This window comes from Notothenia rossii (assembly GCF_949606895.1).
Source record: "Notothenia rossii genome assembly, chromosome: 3".
NCBI lineage: Eukaryota > Metazoa > Chordata > Actinopteri > Perciformes > Nototheniidae > Notothenia > Notothenia rossii.
Window position 1 is genome coordinate 5,786,478 of NC_136901.1, and position 18,844 is coordinate 5,805,321.

Below are 18,844 nucleotides of genomic sequence, written 5' to 3' on the forward strand. Positions count from 1 at the left end.
CTCGAAGCACCCTTTTTATTTGCAGGAACGACTTTAAAGCAGATCGCAGGTGATTGGAACATGTTGTGAGGCCAATATCTGGTCAGTGTTTTAATGCTGCTTTCATAGAAGTGGCTCCAAGCTGTCCGCTGTTATGCTTTCACCACACGTGATGAACATTATGATAAGGCTCTGGGACAAACAAACTTAATTTGTTGTTTCTTTGTCATTTCCTGTTGCTGCAGTGGAGCTTGTTGGCAGGGGGAAATACATTTCTATATGAAGGGTCAACAATACTATTGCTTTTAATGGATTAGTATTGATGGTGAAGAAAAAACAAACCGAAGACTTTGGTGAGTATATTTATGTGAATATAAATTGTATTCCTTATGTGTTGGCAACATTTTTATTTTTGCAGTGTATACCAAACACTTTGCTGAGTGTGAGAGGAGAATCTCCTGTGGTAGGTGAACCCAGTTTCCCTCAGACATGCAGAATCAGTTCCATCTTTTACATTTCAATCTTAGAATTATCTTTAAAAAATACTATTTATAAACCCAGGCACATTTCTTGTTCATTTCCAAAGTGTCTAATGTTCTCTTTGTTTTTCTCTAATGTTATTGCCTTCTATTTCCATATCACCTTTTTAATTGGTTCATTGACTATAGTGTCAGTATCAGTTATTTAGAAAAGGCCAAAAACCCATATTTATGAGTGACGAAGCCCTTTGGTGACCCTATGATGTGATGTTATAGAGTCTGGGGCATGGGACCAGCATCCATTGTTCACCTTTTATTAGTCTAAACTTAACCACACTTCAACAATAACTATGTTTATTTGCAACATTGATGTGTATTAAATTGAATATGCACTGCCTAGTGTAATTCCAAAATGAGGGCTAATAATAGTTTGCTTACAATAAAGAAAACTTCCTCTGACAGTTTAAATAACAATATGATTAAGTAACACGGCTTCAGTATCAGTTTCATGTTCCATTATCAGAAGCTTCTCTTATATCTTTGTCAATTCTATTCTTCCACTGTCTCTATGTGGCACTAATCACCCCCCATATTTTCCAGGAAATAGTAACATCATCCAGTGGCTGCACCGACTCCAGAGGCGTGGATTCCCAGCAGCTCTGGAGCCTCCTTAAGGATAAATAGGCTCTTCGCCTTTAACGGTACTGTACCCCACTGAGTGTGCAGACATACTGTTAGCCTATTGTTTTGCACATAAGAAGATGTGCCGTCTAGTTGTTGCTAATAATAGCCAATCTTATTTTTACCACACCGACGCCTTATTGCATTATGGATGCCACTGGAATCCCTGCAAGATAGCGTGGGAATATTTCAGTAGAGGCTGCTCCTCTCTGGGCTAAATGCTCCAGCATCCCGCCTGTCTCTGCAGCAGCATCTCCTCCTCTGTCTCCTTCTCTGCGCGCTGTTCCTGTGTCATGGCTGTGGTGTGAGTCTAGACTGCTGTGCGTGGGGATGCGTTTCTTTTATCCGCTGCTGTACACTTTATTCTCTGCATGCGGGGTTTAGGTCAACAGGATGCGGGAGTATAAAGTGGTGGTGCTCGGCAGCGGTGGGGTGGGGAAGTCCGCCCTCACGGTGCAGTTTGTCACCGGGACATTTATAGAGAAGTACGACCCGACCATTGAAGATTTCTACAGGAAGGAGATCGAGGTGGACTCCTCTCCGTCGGTGCTGGAGATCCTGGACACAGCCGGCACCGAGCAGTTCGCCTCCATGAGGGACCTTTACATCAGGAACGGACAAGGCTTCATCCTGGTCTACAGTCTGGTCAACCAGCAAAGTTTCCAGGACATCAAGCCCATGAGAGACCAGATCATCAGGGTGAAAAGGTGAGACACTCCTTATAAAGTCCTGTTGCAATAGGGATGATGCTATCCTATTAAGGTCCCTTTTTAAATTGTCACATCCTGGTGGGGGAATGGACACCAAAAGTTGGTTGTGTTAGTGGAATAGGAACGTAATTGTCATCCTTTTGATTTATAGTGGAATACAATTCTCATCATGGAGAACCCCAAGGATCCTCCCAAGGGCCCTTAAAAGATCAAAATTATCCCACGCCAAAATGTAAGATTAGGCCCAGCAGGAAACATGCCAAAATATCATCCCTCCTCTTCCTCTTGTGTCTGGATCCCCTCCAGCGCTGCGTGAGAAGCTGCAGCTCATATGTTCCCCATAAGAGGCCCAGCTGCGGCTCACCTGTCATACATCAACCCGCTGAACTCTCCCTGGGATTGATATCCTCTGTCTCTCTCACATGACTAACTCTGGATGGCTTTGATCAGTTCAGACCATTACTCAACAAATCTACTGAGCTCATCCTCGGCAGGGAGAGAAAGAGCGAAACAAAAACTGGGATATTTCCTTTTGTTGGTCACATATCGGTCTTATGGTTTCCCTTAAAGGACATAGCCGGACCAACAGTGCAAGTGAGGAATCTATTTGTGTTGTCATCAGCTAAATCTAAACATTATGAAGGAATTGAAGAGATTGTTTGAAATCGGTTTGGTGTCATGTCAATAATTTCCCCTTTAAAGTTTAAAAACATTTTTGCAGATTCTTTTCTCCTCATCTGTCAAAATGAAGGCGAGCAAATTTACAATTAAACCCTCCAAAAAATGAAGTGTAATAATTAAAAGGGCTACATTTCCTATTTCCTAGACAGCCTTTAAATTGTGATAATGGACAATTACAACAGACAGTTTGGACAAGACATTTAAAGAAATAGGAGTGTCTGTTTATTGTGAAGTTGCAGCTAGGAGATGGTTAGCTTAACAAAAAGACTGGAATCAGGGGCAAACTGCTAGCCTGACGCCCTCCAAACTGCACAGTTGTCTATGTGCTGGACTTCTACTTCCGGGAATACACTGGTCCGACAAAAAATAGGACCAAATTGTAAACAAATATCCTTTAACCTTTAGGATTGGTTGTCACAGAGTAGACAGAGCCACCCTGTGTCTTAGGATTTATTTGTCCTATCTCACATGCTGTGTTCCTCCTATTCCCCCAGCTGTTCATTAGTAAAACGGACAGAAACACAATTATCCATCTGCATGTTGTGTTATAGCAATCTATAATTTAACCTGCATAGTTTGGTGCAGTGCTTTTCACCTCCACACTCCCCACAGTGAGCTGAGTGCTCCTGTGGCCCAGACGTCACAGGAAGCAGGAGAGCGACACTGCTGACAGAAACACAGCGGGACGAGTGGGTGAGGGAACTCCTTTTTGAAAGGAGAAATATAACGAAGAATAAAACTGTGTTGTGCCGCCTCTAGTCGCTAGCCGCCACCCCGATGCAGCGGCCCACACCGCAGCATCCACCGCCATCCTCAAGTGTATATCCATCAATATTTCATACTTTTATTTCACACTGCTCTGCGTCTGAAGTAGAGATTCTTACTGTATGTTTTCATTGCATTAGTGTCTCATTTCTGAGCGTGCAATGGGACAGTGCAAAGGCATTCATGCAACATCTCTGCCAGTTTATATAAGGATAGGCTTTGTTGTTCTTTAAACATATGCAGACATTTATTTTTTAATGAAACAAGCCACCCAATCAGCTCCTGGTCTCCATTAGCTGCCTCCAGGAGATCAGCCTCCCTCCTCCCAAACTTCTTGCTGAGCCAGCAGCACACAGAGATATAGTATGTGCCCACTCACCAGAACTTAATGGGATTGTGTTGGCTTGGAAGCCAAGAACACATCAGGCCTCCATTAGGGAGACAAATAAACCAGAATGCTTATGCAGTAGGTGGGAGGGGGCATGGGAAAAAAGTGGGATGTTATGTGCTCTGTGGTGCAGGTGTTGTGAGTCCACATATCATTTTCATTGTGCTGAGTTATATACTCGAGGAGGTGCAGTCAGTTTCAGGAAATACACTCTGCGTAATAGTTAGCGCAGCTGACAGGAGCTAAAACACCACCAGCACGTTAAAAGTATTGCTCTATAAAAATAATGTTTCTTTTACATTACACATGTGTATAACTGATGCATATGTTAGCCAGAACGCACCCTCTGACATACTTTACCCCCCTTAGACTCAAGCACTTCACAGTCTAACAAAATAAACCCATGTCGGTTGCTATCTGTGAAAACAACATCTGGGTGTAGCCCTCCGCACAATCTAATAATCTCCTGGCTTGCCTGTGAAGGTTTATTGTGCGTCTGCTCGGAGGAGGAGGCACGTTCAAAGCTCTGGAGCTGCGTGTTCAGGCTGCACTGATGCTGTGTCTAATAGCAGGAGGTGAGCATCACGCACCGCTGAGTGGGAATAGGGTGGAGAGACCAAAACTACGTATCCCAGGGGGCACTTTGGTTTAGGTACAAAGCAACTTCCCGACCTCAGGCTTTTAGTGTTTGCCATCAGGATGGAAAGAGTTGTTAAGCAGCCGGCTTTAGTAAAGTGCTCGGTGTAAAGTGTTTTCAACAGCCCTGTAGCCCTGAAGAGGTTCTCTTATAACACTTTGAAGAACAAAACAGGGATACTGTTTGCTTCAAAAACATGTTTCCTATCTTTCTTATCATCATGCAACACATCAGATTTATCTTATGACCCCTTGCTTTCAAGTGTATCTGGGATTTCCCACATTCAGCTACAGCAGTGAGATTGATTGTGATTCCAGATCCTATGGGAATGTTTACAGAGCGACCAAAAGGATGTTTTTGGCATAACAGGAAGCTTTTTTTAGAGGCTGTGTTTTCTGTATCAGCTTCAAACCTCAGAATTTCTTTCCTTAAAAGGGAGAATTTGGTTCCTTTTTATGTGGATTTCCAATCATTGTTGTTGGTAAATGTAGTCCATTGATAAACTCCTCAAAGCATGCTGTATAGTTCCCGAAAAACCTGCCCCTGCTTGTGGAGTGTGCCTCTAGTTCCTACATTTCCCACGATGCATTGTGAGCTCGCTATTGACTTGTTGTGCCTTTACTTATAAAACATTTAAATATTCTAGACATTGCAGCTTCACTCTTTTTGTGCTTACCCTTCACAATAAAAGCCTGACTGAAATTCCCTCAACAGAAGGCAACCCAACAAGATAAGTAAAACGAAATAGTCATATGGCTACTCAAATAAAAAAACAACCTCAGGTAGTTTGTAGTTCTTCCCGGCCTCTTACTTTATACCTACATTTCACCTAAAGTGGTGGTGCAGGATTCATCCACATTTCTCTTTTTAGCCCAGTCCTTTCAGCAGGGCTACTGTCGGGGGATTGGGAATGCAATCTGCAGCATTACTAACATTCAAGTTTCCTCCCCCTTTATTACTTCTGTACACTTCTTTATGTCTCACTTTGAGCTATTGGGTTGGCTTAACTGCACAGAACAGCGGGAATAATAAAAGTAATTATTTCTTCTCTACTCCCATACTGCCTTTACTGCCTAGGCATCTTCAGTAAAGATAATAACATGATCTATAGGAGCTGGGCTGCACCATTAAAAATGGAAATGAAGCTTGGGGGTTTCATCATAAAAGAAACAATCTGAAGATGTTTTCCGCTTGTGTTATTTTGTTTCCTCTTCGAGTATGGGATGCTACGGAGACATTAGCTTTGTTCTCCAGCAGTAACACCCTTTGGGAGTTAACTCAGCGTAGGCGCTATAGGTTTCTGTGAATACTCTGTCCCTTCCTAATCGCAGATACATGGCTGGTTGTCACCCAGTGTGGCTCCTCTAACTGCTAATTAACAGCAGATGCAGAGAGCAAAGAGGGTTGGAGGCCTTCAGGTTGCAAAGGCATGAGTTTTCTGTAATTTGCATGTGTTTGCCGGCGCTGTGAGGCTTGTAAAAACGAGTAAGTGAAGTCACTCCTGCCACTTAGCACAGCAGGTAGCAGTAATACGGCTGTTGTACCCTAAAGCCAAGTGGAAAATGTACGAATCCATTTTTTTTGTGAGGTATAAACACTGACTCTCTTTGTGTGCCTTTTCCACCACAGTAGGAATAACACCCTGCAGAGGCAAAGGGTGTTAACTGTGCTTTAAAGGCCAAATGTATATCAGCTAGTTATTTAGGTTTCTGCTTCCACTAATGAGGAGGCAGCAGCAGCAGCTTTTTACAAATTGACATACAGATGATGGCCTCAGGAAAAGTGGACATCAGCACTTTCCTGTGAAAAGCCCGGCGGCTGATAACACTCTCCAGAGTATCGTTCTGAAAGAGTGTTTTCCCAGCAATATTGTGGAAATGGATACAGATTTTCAACATCCATATCTCCTTATAATTTCATTTCCTGTCAACCACCTGCTGTTGCCTGTTCCCTGAATGCAACGTGACTCCGCTCCCACTGCAAAACAAAAAGCTGCGTATTCGTACAGCCAAGCAATCCAAACACATTCCAACTGTGCTGATAATTCCCAGGATGCATAGCTGCCAACTCTTGTGCTGGACCCAAAACACGTTAGCAGTGTTTGTTAGTTTCTCCTGCTTTGTATTCAGTATGTTAAAAAAAGTACTTGAAGCATTGGCAACCATACCTCCTCCAAAAACCCTGAGAACATATTTTATTTTGACGGTGTCATGGAGATACATCTGTTTTAAAAGCTGTGGGTAAAGTGATACCATATCAAAGCAGTAAAGTTGCATGCAATGAACCAGTAGCCTACAATTAGCCTGGGAACATCCTTTTAAACCCTTTATACAACACATAGCGCTAATCTTAAAGAATGGCCTCTGACAGTGTTATCTTATTGGCTTGTCTAATGCATTGCAATATAAACAGTATAAATGTTGTAGCTGGTCGCGGTTGAGCTAATTTGATTGACTTTATGTACAGTTGAATCAGTTAATCTATAACGATGCATCACATTCACGATCTCATTATGGGTTTTTATTTCAAACCTTAATCTGCAAATAGATGTAGTGTAGTAAAAAGTATATATCCTTCCGAAATGTAGAAAGCAGATGAAAACATTAGCAAGAAACTCCGTGTTTAATGTCAGACATTGAGTGACATATTCTTCAATCACGCATGATATCAGTCTACAAATTCCCGCGGGCTCACTTTCCTTCGTGCTGGGTTGATCAGATTCAGTTATTCTGGCGAGGAGGGAGGTGTAGTTTGATACTGCAACAAACACTCTGTAAAACCTCCCCACCGAGAAGCTGGCTCTCCCTGTGTCTTTTTAGTTATATATAGAGTTTCTCCTGCGAGGCTGTCACATTGCATTTGTCTGCATGGTGCTCTCCTTGTTCACACTTGACACCCTCTAGACTCCATCTTATCCACGGCCATGCGAGATGCTCGTCCTGCTGAGGTCAGCTGCTGTGTGTGTGTGTGTGTGTGTGTGTGTGTGTGTGTGTGTGTGTGTGTGTGTGTGTGTGTGTGTGTGTGTGTGTGTGTGTGTGTGTGTGTGTGTGTGTGTGTGTGTGTGTGTGTGTGTGTGTGTGTGTGTGTGTGTGTGTGTGTGTGTGTGTGTGTGTGTGTGTGTGTGTGTGTGTGTGTGTGTGTGTGTGTGTGTGTGTGTGTGTGTGTGTGTGTGTGTGTGTGTGTGTGTGGTACAGTGCGGTACAGTGCGGTGGGGAAATGTCAAGCTGCAGGGAAGCTGTTGACATATGAATTTTTTCTGAGCGAGTTTTCTCTCCTTGACAGTCTTAAAGCATGTCTGGTAACCAATTAGGAAGAACTCCCTGACTTCATTTGTAATTATTTATTTATTTTACTTCCATTTGCACTTTTCAAGATGCTTTTTCAGTCATGTGAATCCCTGAGGGAGGTCAGAGGTCAAGCTCAGGCACACATCAGCCCCCTTGAAGCTAGGAGAGCCTCTGTTTTGCTCGAGGACACTTCAGCAGGTGCTCAGATGTCCTCCACCTCTCTCTTTCATTTCCTCCCTCTCTCGGCCCCTCGTTGGCTCAGGGAGACGTGGCTCTTTTCCACGCCTCAGCTCTTCTCCCTGCTGAGCAGTGTGGCAGCAGGCCACCAATTTGTAGATAAGAGCTCATTTCTCTATAGCACCATCAGATCAATACGCCGCGCTCTGAATGCACTTAGGGATGACTGATGATCGGGGCTATTAGCTGGCCTGCACCATTACCTGTAGTGAGAATCTATCCTCTCTGTAATTAACATGCTGTAGTTATTTAATTTGAGGAAACATGAAGGGCTTCTAAGTCAAATGAAATATATAGTACCTGAACAAAATGTTTCCAGAAGCAACATGGATAACCAATCATTGGAACTACTTTCTTCGACTGAAGAAATAGTCCCTGTTTTAAATCTATATCTGAGAACGTCCTCCTGCATAGGTAGTTGCTACTTTTATTTTTTATGTGCAATCCCAAGTCCCCATGTTGGTATTAAACATTGGAAAAAGTCTGGTCACATGTTCCTTCTGGACATGCTCTTACAATATACTGTAGAGTTTTTTAATGATGAGAAACAAGGAGCTTATGTCAAGTAGAAAATAGTTATTTCTAAGTTACAAGGCCTATGTTCAGAGAGCAGCACATTAGCCTCATTCAATTATTCAATAAGCTATACCATTACTCTCCGCAGCCTGGTTTCCTTGTTTTGATGGATGGAGATGAGTGGGATGGTCGGCCACACACTGCGGGAACAAAGCTTTTCAAGAAATGCTTGGTGCGTTTTCAACTTACAATCATTTTAAAGAATTTGGAAGTCTTTAAATGTACAGCTTGCATGCAGCACATGAATGATGCATCCAGGAGTGAATAGAGCATTGCAGTTATTTCTTTCCACTGTGACAGTTTGCTAATGGGACCCCCCACTGATATCAGACACCGGGGGGGGTGCAGGCCTCCTGGGAAGCTGAGCTGAATGTAGCTGTTTATCCATCTCCTCTTGCTCCATTGTGCATTGTTCAAACCCCTTATTGTTTCAGCATCTAACAAATACAGTATGTAGGCCAACAATACACACACACACACACACACACACACACACACACACACACACACACACACACACACACACACACACACACACACACACACACACACACACACACACACACTCACGATGTCACTGAGTTTAGTCGCCCTTAAGAAATGCAGTTTGCAACAAAGCAGGGAGTTTCACATGCACACTCCTCTGATGTTCTTCTCTCTTATCTCCAGGTATCAGCAGGTGCCGGTGGTGCTGGTGGGGAACAAGGTGGACCTGGAGGAGGAGAGGGAGGTGTCCCCCAGCGAGGGCCAGGCGCTGGCAGAGGACTGGGGCTGCCCCTTCATGGAGACGTCGGCCAAGAGCAAGACCATGGTGGACGAGCTGTTCGCTGAGATCGTGAGGCAGATGGACTTCTGCCCCCTGCCGGACCGGAGGGAGGCGTGCTGCCCCGCCTGCAGCGTGCAGTAGCAGCCGGTCGGAGGTGATGGATGGGAGGGGTGGTAGAAAATTAGAATGCAAATGAATTCATGTTAGATAGATTAAAGATGGAGGGGTATAAAGGAATAATCCACTCCTTCTAAAAAACGGTTTCTACCTGCTTTCTGTATCTAGCAGAAGTAGACAAAGGTGGCAACATTTTGACATACATCACTCCTCGGACACAGGGTGGACTTTTCCCTTGAAAGATTAAAACAACACTTGACCTCCCATGTTCACGTTAACAGGAGTAACTGTTCGGGGTTTCCCAAAGGCAGCACGGTGCCAAAACCATCTTAAAAAGCCATCGCCAAAGAGGATCATAGTGCGAAATGCTTCTTGGGAAACCAGCCATAGGGATGGCAGTGTTTTTGGTCCTCTTTTACTTCTGCTTGTGTTTTTCTTGTTGCACTTTTGGGACTTCTTTGACAGTGCAAGACCAATCACCAAGTATCTGAACGGATGTCAAGTAACACCACTGTGAAGGAGTCGTACTGGAAGTGAAATTCACAGCAGGCCCGCCTAACTATGAATGAATGAAAAGATGAGCGAATGTTTAAAATAAGGAAACCGCACCTTTTGGGGAAATTCCTTCAGAAGATCCCAACGTTGACATACTGTGGATGATGTGTGCATGACGTTGTACTGTCACACTGACATTGAGTACAATCAATCTCACCCAAAGAGACAGTATCAATCAACTGATCAAACAATCATTGAAATGTACAGAACACTTGTCTTTACACATTACGGATGATACAAATGCCTTGTTACATTGTTTGAAGTCAACATCAGTGTCAATGTATAGTTCATTTATCTTATTCACATCAGATATGTTAGTGGTTCAATGTGAGGAACACTTATTTTCAACAAAAAATAAATCTTTATGCACATATGTATCACGTGTTTTTATTCCTTGAATGATCATTTTGTGTTAGACATATGACATTTTTCTTTAATCTGTAAAGACAGCTCGTCCTTCCAACTTTCAGCTCGGCTCTTCAGCTGTGATCTGGCTCCTGCGTGGAAGTGATTTATCATGTGTTGGTCCTGCGGCGGCGCTCCCTGGCCAGGCGTCTTGCTGCTCCGGCTGCTGCCATTAGTGCCAACACTTACTGCTGATTCTGGTCCTGTAAGATCCAACGAGCATTTGCCAAATTCTGAGTGCCATTAGAGTCCATTAGGAGGATGAAATTGGGGGACATGTGAGACTTTAAAGACAAGATTATCACTTTGGATTCCATCCAATCGGCATAAGAGCAACAGTGTTTTAACACTTAGGAAACACAGACTGAGGTAATTCAAAAAATAAATTGAGAGACACTGTGCCTAAATAAATATCAAAAAAGTATTAAAAAGAGATATATGTTGATAGGCTCTAGTTGCTGCTATTTACTGCTTTAAAACACAATAAGAACTCCAACTTTATTTAATAAATTCCATGACTTTACAATATACATATGATAGGGTACTGCCATACAGAAAGTAGTCAAACATTAAACATTCACACAGCAAGGTTTTTGATATGTTTTTATTTATTTTGAATGCACTGCTGCTGTATTCCTTTGCATCACATCTGACAGGGGTGTGGTTGAGATAATATATTATTAACACCACAATAGCCTTCATCACTATTATCTGCATGATGACGCACTTTGGGTGACACACTGTTAACTTATTCCTCCCTTCATCTGTAACTTAAATCAGTTAACTCTGTTTTTGATGCCGTTTTTATTCCATTATATGAAGTCCCTGATGTCCCTGCTCAGACAGTTTAAGCCGGAGTTGTCAAAGCTTTGGTTTTCTCAACGACTTTCAGAGCAATAGTCTTCACAGCGAGCAGAGCTTCGTTGCAGGCTTTGGAGATGTGAGATGGTGGAAGGAGGAAGCCATAGCTTCCGCGGTCCTGGAGCTCAAATGTGAACGAGTACTTGATGCCAAGGTTGTACGCCCAATCATCAGAACCTCCAGGAGCCAGGTCTGTTGAGCAACAACATTCATATGAAAGTCACTGAGTTTACCATAGCTGATTTAGATTTCAAACAAAGCACTACTTACATATCGTCTTTGCTCCAGAACCATATTTGTAGATATTTCTGTAATGTCTCTGGATTTTCTGGGCAGCTTCTTGGACCATTTCAAGCTTTACAAAAAACAACACATGTTTAGAAAAAACTAACATGAGTTTCCGTGTTTAACCTCAAGTGACAAGATGTGAGGGCAATGTGGTTTACTGCAACAGTGGACAGCTAGCATGTCTTCTAGCATTTGGAGTTGCAACTGAGTTTTTATGTCGAAAGATCTCGTCTATAAATGCAACCACTCACCAGCTCGCTGTGGTTCTCTGTTTCCTCTAAGGTGCAGGAGAACGGGAAGAGCAGCATCTGAGAGTAGGAGTGGATGCTGAAGTAGATCTGGACAATGTCCTTGTGGCTGCGCAGGAAGTCGGCCACGGCCTGCGTCTCTGGTTCCGACTCAGGGAAGGCCCCGCAGTAGATCTCAGTGCAGGGCTGATCAGAGGCTCCCTCCGCTGGAAGACAACACAATCACTTTAGTTTATATATAGGTGAGCCTCGCATATGCAATCTCAGACATTGTTTTTGAATGCATCTTCTTTGTTTCACTAGCTTTGGATATTTGCATCTGTAAATGTTTTCTGAAACAATGCCTTCTTTGCAAAAAACATTTCACCAAGCTTTCCCACTTCAGTAGCACTTACACACACAACAAACTTTCAAGATGTAGTCTTATATATTCTATATTTTGAAGCTTTTTAGTGTTGAGTGTGTTCAGATGTCGTTCAAAGTCCAGTGTCCAAGTCATGTTGATGGAAAAGGACTCACTGCACCAGTTGGCATCAAAGTTTCTGTTGAGGTCGACCCCGATGCATTTGGTGCTCAAGTTGGTCGAGCGGTTCTTCCTCCACATCCTGTTCTGAGACAAAAGCAAATGAATCCAGTTTAAACATCTTCCTTAACAACCATCCAAGCACTTATCAACATCATCTACTCTTACTGTTGTCCATGTGTAATGGTATCCATCAGGGTTCAAAACAGGCAGGACGTAGACATCCATGTTGTCCAGGATGTTAGCAATGTCTTTGTTTGACTGGTAAAATGACAAAGACTGTGCAAAAAACAACATTGAAACCGTGGTATAAAACAAAACAAAAACTTGTTCAGTACATTCCTACTATATTTAATATACTCACATATTGTACAAACCATAAGCAGAAAGCAGGAGAGATCCACTCTCTGGCATGGATCCCACAATCTATCCACATTGCTTTCTTATTCGGCCTGTTATTTAAAGACAACTGAAAGAGAAAGGCTTCATTTAAATCCATATTTATAAAAACAACTTTATTCACTTTGCAGCATATAATGTAATTAATCAGTTTACCTTTAGAACATAGAGTGGACGCTTCTCAAATGAGGAGCCAATGAGAATGACTTTCACAGTGTCCGGGTTGTCCTGTTTAGTCCTGTTTATCCAGAAATAAATCTACAATGGACACAGTGTGTTTGGATGTCAACATCCATTAACATTTGTGCATAAAATCACCAAAAAGTCAACGCTATGTAGCTAGAGTCTGATATTTAAAGATGGAAAGCATACATCCTCCAGGCTGTGATATCTTTCGTAGAAGGTCGAGCTGCTCCTCGGGTCAGTGGAGTCGTTCCTCGTCTGCATTTCAATCAGCTCGTTGGGGTTCGCCAGTAGCACCCTGAAAGAACACAAGAACAACTCCAGACAGATTGCTCAGCTTGGATCGAATGTAATAATCATGTGTGAGACGTACTCGTGTGTTATGGCGTGTCTCTGCAGCAGGTCCTTCACAGTCTCTGAGCTGTTTGCAGGGACGAACAGGTGGACCTGAGTGTCTTCTTTAATATAATGAGGGGACACAGGCTGCCACAAGGCTGTCTGGGAGAAATCAGGCAAACAAGGTGATTCACAGAAGATGAATAAAATCACAGATGAATGAAAAATCCAACTCCTACCTCATATTGAGTGGAAACAGTCTTCAAGATGTCTACTTGCTCCTGTGTTTTTGGGGTGATTGATAGAACTTGGTCTCTAAATAAAAAGAAAACAAGACATTGGTGAAGTACAGCTGATGCAGAACCTCACAATGTTTTCAAATGTGTTATTGACATTTTTATAAGCTTTTATAAACGTTGTCATCTGCTTTCAGAGACCATGCATACAAGGCATGTTTGCATACGTGTGTCACAACCTGTTTTCTTTGTGGAGTTCAGTTACTTCACAGATTAGAAATGAAACATGTTGTTGTAAATGTAACCAAATCAACTTACTGTGTTTCTGTGCAGTGTGCCGTCTTCAGCAGTTTGTCCAAATTCATTAAAACAAACAAAATCAAAAGAGCCTTCATGATGTCAGGAAACAGACTGGAAATGATAGACGTTTACTAGAACCATGAGGACAGCCAGGGACACATTATTGATTAGCACACTATTTATTTAGAAGTTAAACATTACTCTTTTAAAAGACGAGGGCATAGATCAGCCACCATGGCCTAAAGAGGGAGTATGGAAGTGTTGTTGTTGTTCTATGATATACAGATGCCTAAATCAAAGTACTAAAATCATTTAAGTGATCACACTGTATCTTCCCACCTCAACCAGAATACCAGTGATGGAAATGAACAAAGTACATTTAAGGCAAGGCAAGTTTATTTATATAACACCTTTCAACACAAGGCAATTCAAAGTGCTTTATAAAAATGAAAGACATTCAGAGTATTAACCCTCCTATTGTCTTCGTTTCCCCCCCTTACTTTGGTGTTAGCGGTCACATTTGACCGGTCCTTTAATCAAACCATTAATCATCACCAAATTTCATTTAACACCCTTTCAAACTGTACATATTGTATCAGACTACTGGTATACATGAAAAACTGCAGTAAATATACAAAGAACAGACACTGAACATGTATTGTTTGTGTGTGTGTGTGTGTGTGTGTGTGTGTGTGTGTGTGTGTGTGTGTGTGTGTGTGTGTGTGTGTGTGTGTGTGTGTGTGTGTGTGTGTGTGTGTGTGTGTGTGTGTGTGTGTGTGTGTGTGTGTGTGTGTGTGTGTGTGTGTGTGTGTGTGTGTGTGTGTGTGTGTGTGTCAGGTCCAGGTCCAGGTCCAGGTGTGATTCACATGGGGGGATTGGGCACATAAGGGGGGGAACACATCTAGAGTGTGTTTGTATATGTATTTTATCTGATCCGGATGGTTACTAATTCCTTTTCTTTATGGCGGTCATTTTTGACCGGGAACACCATGGGTGTTACAAAGTTAACTAAATCATCCAAGTTGCAATGAAAGTGGTGATCAGCAATTTTATATGTTCAACAACAAAAATTGTAAAACAAAAAAGTTATGATTGATGAAAGCAGTAAATCGGTCAGATTTGACCCGAAGACAACAGGAGGGTTAAAGTTCTACTTCACTGCATTTCAGAGGCAAATACTGAAAATACTTCCACATAATGACTCTGCATCAACTCAGTGCAGTACCTCCTCCCCGCCACACGGGGGCGCCACACAGATATCAGTGACAGTAGAATGGACTAGAACCACTAGAACAGGAAGGTGATGTGTTGTTCATTTGGCAAGATGTCGGGCCACGATCAGCTGGTCCTCTGTCTGTGCGAATTAACTAGGTAAGAACACATCAGGATTCATATGAACAATTCAAATGTGTATATATAAGATGTTCATTGTCAATTTCGAAAGTGTAGTTAAGAGCTGTTGTGGTAGATTTGAATACAATCCATGCTACTGCTACAATGTTGACGACATTAGGCTTATTATTTGGTTGTAGTCTTCTATAAATACATTACATGCTATAGTTTTGTCCTGTTTCTACGACTAATGTTGTTGTTCTTGTTGTACAGTAGTGTAACGGTGTTTATATAGTACTAAGCTAATGTTATATGTTGCGGAAGGTAATATCCCTTTACATTTGAACTTATGACTTTATTTGTTGCGCGATGAACACTAATAACGTGAATGAAGTAGTACTTTTTTGAAAAGAAATTCACAAGTCACACTATTAGTTATTTTATATTCTCCCACTGTTTGGTAACAGTTCAGATTGTGCCTGTAATATTGGCCTTTTTTTGTTCTAATTAAATAGGTTTACACGCCACCCTTCTCCTAGAATCGCTTTGAAACGTTCACTTTGAAACGTTCCATATAAATAAGGTGTATTGTCCCTGTGTGTGTCAGGCTGCTGTGGAAGCTCCTGCTGCCGCTGGTGGTTCTGGTGCTGCTGCTGGTCGCGGTAGCGGTCCTGCTGGTGCTGGCCGTGCGCTTCTGGCTCCAGAGCAACAGGAGCGCTCGGCGGGCGAGGGATGGACGTCCCACCGTGGCCTTCTTCCACCCATACTGCAACGCTGGTGGTGGGGGGGAGAGGGTGCTCTGGTGTGCCATCCGGGCTCTGCAGAGCAGGTGAAGCTGATACATCATTTCTAGTTTTAGTTTTTAGTGTATCTCTGTTTCTTTTTTCGCAAATGGAATTATTTTTATTGTTTTATGTCTTTTATAAATATTATGTTTCATTGTTGCATTGTCATTGCCATGTCTTTTTTGTATATATTGATTGTTGTGTTTTTATTTAGGTCTTAATGTGTGCATATGTGTAAATGTGTCTTTTGATTGAGTGTGTGTGTGTATATGTATATATATATATATAGAGGTATATACATATTTGCATAGATATTTTTATGTATATTTGTTTTTGTATTTTGATTTCTCTTTCAGTACACAGAAACTGAAAGATTGACAATACATTTGACTTTGATAACTTCACTGTAGCTACTGTGCATATGATAATAAAGACTTTGAATCACAGGTATGTGGACATCAACTTTGTGGTGTACACGGGGGACCTGGGTGTCACGGGTCAGCAGATCCTGGACGGGGCGAGACGGAGATTCAACATCGTGCTCCCCCGCCCGGTGCAGTTTGTGTTCCTGAGGCACCGGCTGCTGGTGGAGCCCAGCCTGTTCCCTCACTTCACGCTGCTGGGGCAGAGCGTGGGCTCCATCTTCCTGGGATGGGAGGCTCTGATGGAGTTCGTCCCAGACCTTTACATCGACTCCATGGGCTTCGCCTTCACTCTGCCTCTGTTCCGCTACCTGGGGGGCTGCAGCGTGGGGAGCTACGTCCACTACCCCACCATCAGCACTGACATGCTGTCTGTAGTGAGAGAGAGGAACCCCAGGTGATCACGTTTCTCTCTGTGTGTTTTTAACTCTAGATGAAGAAGTTAAATATTCTGAAAGCCATTCATTTAAGGGGCTTTCTCACTTTCCGATTCATTAGTTTGAGGTGTTTAGTTAAGAGACATGCGGAACCTGCTTACTAACCCCTCTTGTAATATTACCCCAGGTTCAACAACGCTGACTACGTCTCAAACAGCCTTTTCCTGAGTGCCTTCAAGGTGGTGTACTACTGCCTGCTGGCCCTGCTCTACGGCATGGCGGGCTCCTGCAGCGACCTGGTGATGGTCAACTCCTCCTGGACCCTGGACCACATCCTGTCCCTGTGGCGCGCCCCCAACCGCACAAGCGTGGTTTACCCGCCCTGCGACGTTAGCGCCTTCCTGGACATCCCGCTGGAGGAGGACGGGGACAAGAAGTGCCACTCCATCGTCTCCATCGGGCAGTTCAGGCCCGAGAAGGACCACCGGCTGCAGATCAGAGCCTTCAAGAAGGTGCTGGACCGGGGGAGGGCGGGGCCGCTGAAGCTGGTGCTGATCGGTGGGTGCAGGAACCAGGAGGACGAGGACCGGGTGCTCATGTTGAGGGGCCTCTGCCAGGAGCTGGGAGTGGCCGACCGGGTGGAGTTCAAACTGAACGTCCCCTTCGAGGAGCTGAAGAGAGAGCTGGGAGAAGCCACCATCGGACTGCACACCATGTGGAACGAACACTTTGGAATAGGTCATTCATCTGTGTTAATTGCAATAACCCTAAATGCAATATGCACTTGTGCAATTCATAATCTCTGCTCTTCCTTTCCCCCCCCCAGGCATTGTGGAGTGTATGGCAGCAGGGAATATCATTCTGGCGCACAAGTCCGGCGGTCCCAAGATGGACATTGTGGTTCCTTTCGAGGGGGCCCAGACGGGCTTCCTGGCGGACGACGAGGACAGTTACGCGGAGGCCGTGGAGAGGATCCTGGCTCTGTCCCCCGCCGCTCGGCTGCTCATCAGAAGCAACGCTCGGCACTCCGTGGCTCGCTTCTCAGATCAGGAGTTCGAAGCCTGCTTCCTCGCTGCCATGGAGCCTCTGATGGGAACGCTTGAACGATGAGGGACTTGTGTGCATGTACAGTTGATGTCATATAGACACTTTGAGCACCTTTACTTTGATGCACTTACGGCCGCATTCACACTGTTGGACTGATCTCTCACCCAGAGGGCTGCTGAAGTTCTCTTCTTTTGACTCAAATGAATAAAGACGGATTCAAATCATTCCTTTTTAAATGTCTAAATGCAGTTCAGAGGCCAGCCCTATACCAGTCAAATAAAAGCCGTCGTCAGGCAGAATCCAGATATAGAAACATGTGGTGTTCTCTTGTAGCGAGTTGTTTTTGTAAATAATTGACCCTCAAAATCCCTCATTGCATTTTATGGAACCGTTCCTTTTGTTAGTAGTTTCAGTTTAATTAAAAGAAGATGGGTAAATGGGAACAAATGAGTGTATTAGACGGCTGATAAATGTTACTGGACTATATTAACATATTTATTGTTTACAAGAACTAGAATTCTCTTCATGCTCTAAATGTGATTATTTTTGATATTGACCATGAATGTAATAAAGATATTAGGGGAATGATTTTCGACTGATTGAATAATTGTTTCATTCTATAAAAAATGTGAAGGGAAATAATAACCACATGCAGAAGTACAACAGCCATCAGTCCCTGAGATAACATCAACCCTTCTATCTGTACGCCTTGATTGTTTTGACAAAATATTTGTTTCCCGAGGTGAAGAATATTTAAAAAATGTAAAATAAATGCCTGAAAATAGTTTTTTTAGATGTCTTAAACCAGAATCATCCTTATGCCATCTTTCCTCTCTTATGTCTAATGAGCGCCTCCTTGATCCTCACATCCTACGGAGAACACACGTCTGACCCTGGCTCACAGCCTCAGTGGGATTTTGGCCTCCTTTTTTGACAAAATTGGCATTTCCTGTGTGCTGTTCTCTCTGTGCTGTTTAAACAAATCAATATCCCTCTGAGCTCTGCTCTGGCAGAAATCCTTTCCCCATCTCAGTGTAGAAATCACACTGATTGGAAGTTGCCCTGTGTGTTTGGAGGATTTTATTGCAAAAAAATATGAATATATATTTTCCATATTGACCTCTTTTTGCCAAGAAATCCAGATGAAATCCAACAATGTTAAAGTTGTTTAAATGCAATAATATATTGGATACAATACATTATATCATTTTGTGTGTGTGTGTGTGTGTGTGTGTGTGTGTGTG

General features: G+C 43.0%; 3 protein-coding genes across 3 annotated transcripts; 2 read left to right on the plus strand and 1 right to left on the minus strand.

Annotated features, from left to right (window-relative positions):
- The first annotated feature begins 91 nt into the window (after positions 1 to 91).
- LOC307031330 (ras-related protein Rap-2a-like) lies at positions 92 to 10,229 on the plus strand. The gene is made up of 3 exons (XM_079668346.1): positions 92 to 1,159; positions 1,524 to 1,846; positions 9,090 to 10,229. Exons 2-3 carry the CDS (start codon positions 1,533 to 1,535, stop codon positions 9,325 to 9,327), a joined length of 552 nt encoding a protein of 183 aa, XP_079524472.1. The 5' UTR covers positions 92 to 1,159; positions 1,524 to 1,532; the 3' UTR covers positions 9,328 to 10,229.
- Positions 10,230 to 10,851: 622 nt separating this feature from the next.
- On the minus strand, positions 10,852 to 13,815 carry cpb2 (carboxypeptidase B2 (plasma)). The gene is made up of 11 exons (XM_079668329.1): positions 13,656 to 13,815; positions 13,341 to 13,416; positions 13,139 to 13,263; positions 12,955 to 13,063; positions 12,739 to 12,840; positions 12,548 to 12,652; positions 12,352 to 12,462; positions 12,180 to 12,270; positions 11,664 to 11,866; positions 11,395 to 11,479; positions 10,852 to 11,316 (listed from the first exon to the last, which is right to left on the minus strand). Exons 1-11 carry the CDS (start codon positions 13,730 to 13,732, stop codon positions 11,111 to 11,113), a joined length of 1,290 nt encoding a protein of 429 aa, XP_079524455.1. The 5' UTR covers positions 13,733 to 13,815; the 3' UTR covers positions 10,852 to 11,110.
- Positions 13,816 to 14,852: 1,037 nt separating this feature from the next.
- alg11 (ALG11 alpha-1,2-mannosyltransferase) lies at positions 14,853 to 18,189 on the plus strand. Its single transcript, XM_079668328.1, has 5 exons — positions 14,853 to 15,008; positions 15,577 to 15,798; positions 16,202 to 16,573; positions 16,741 to 17,291; positions 17,380 to 18,189. Exons 1-5 carry the CDS (start codon positions 14,941 to 14,943, stop codon positions 17,661 to 17,663), a joined length of 1,497 nt encoding a protein of 498 aa, XP_079524454.1. The 5' UTR covers positions 14,853 to 14,940; the 3' UTR covers positions 17,664 to 18,189.
- The last annotated feature ends 655 nt before the right edge of the window (positions 18,190 to 18,844 follow it).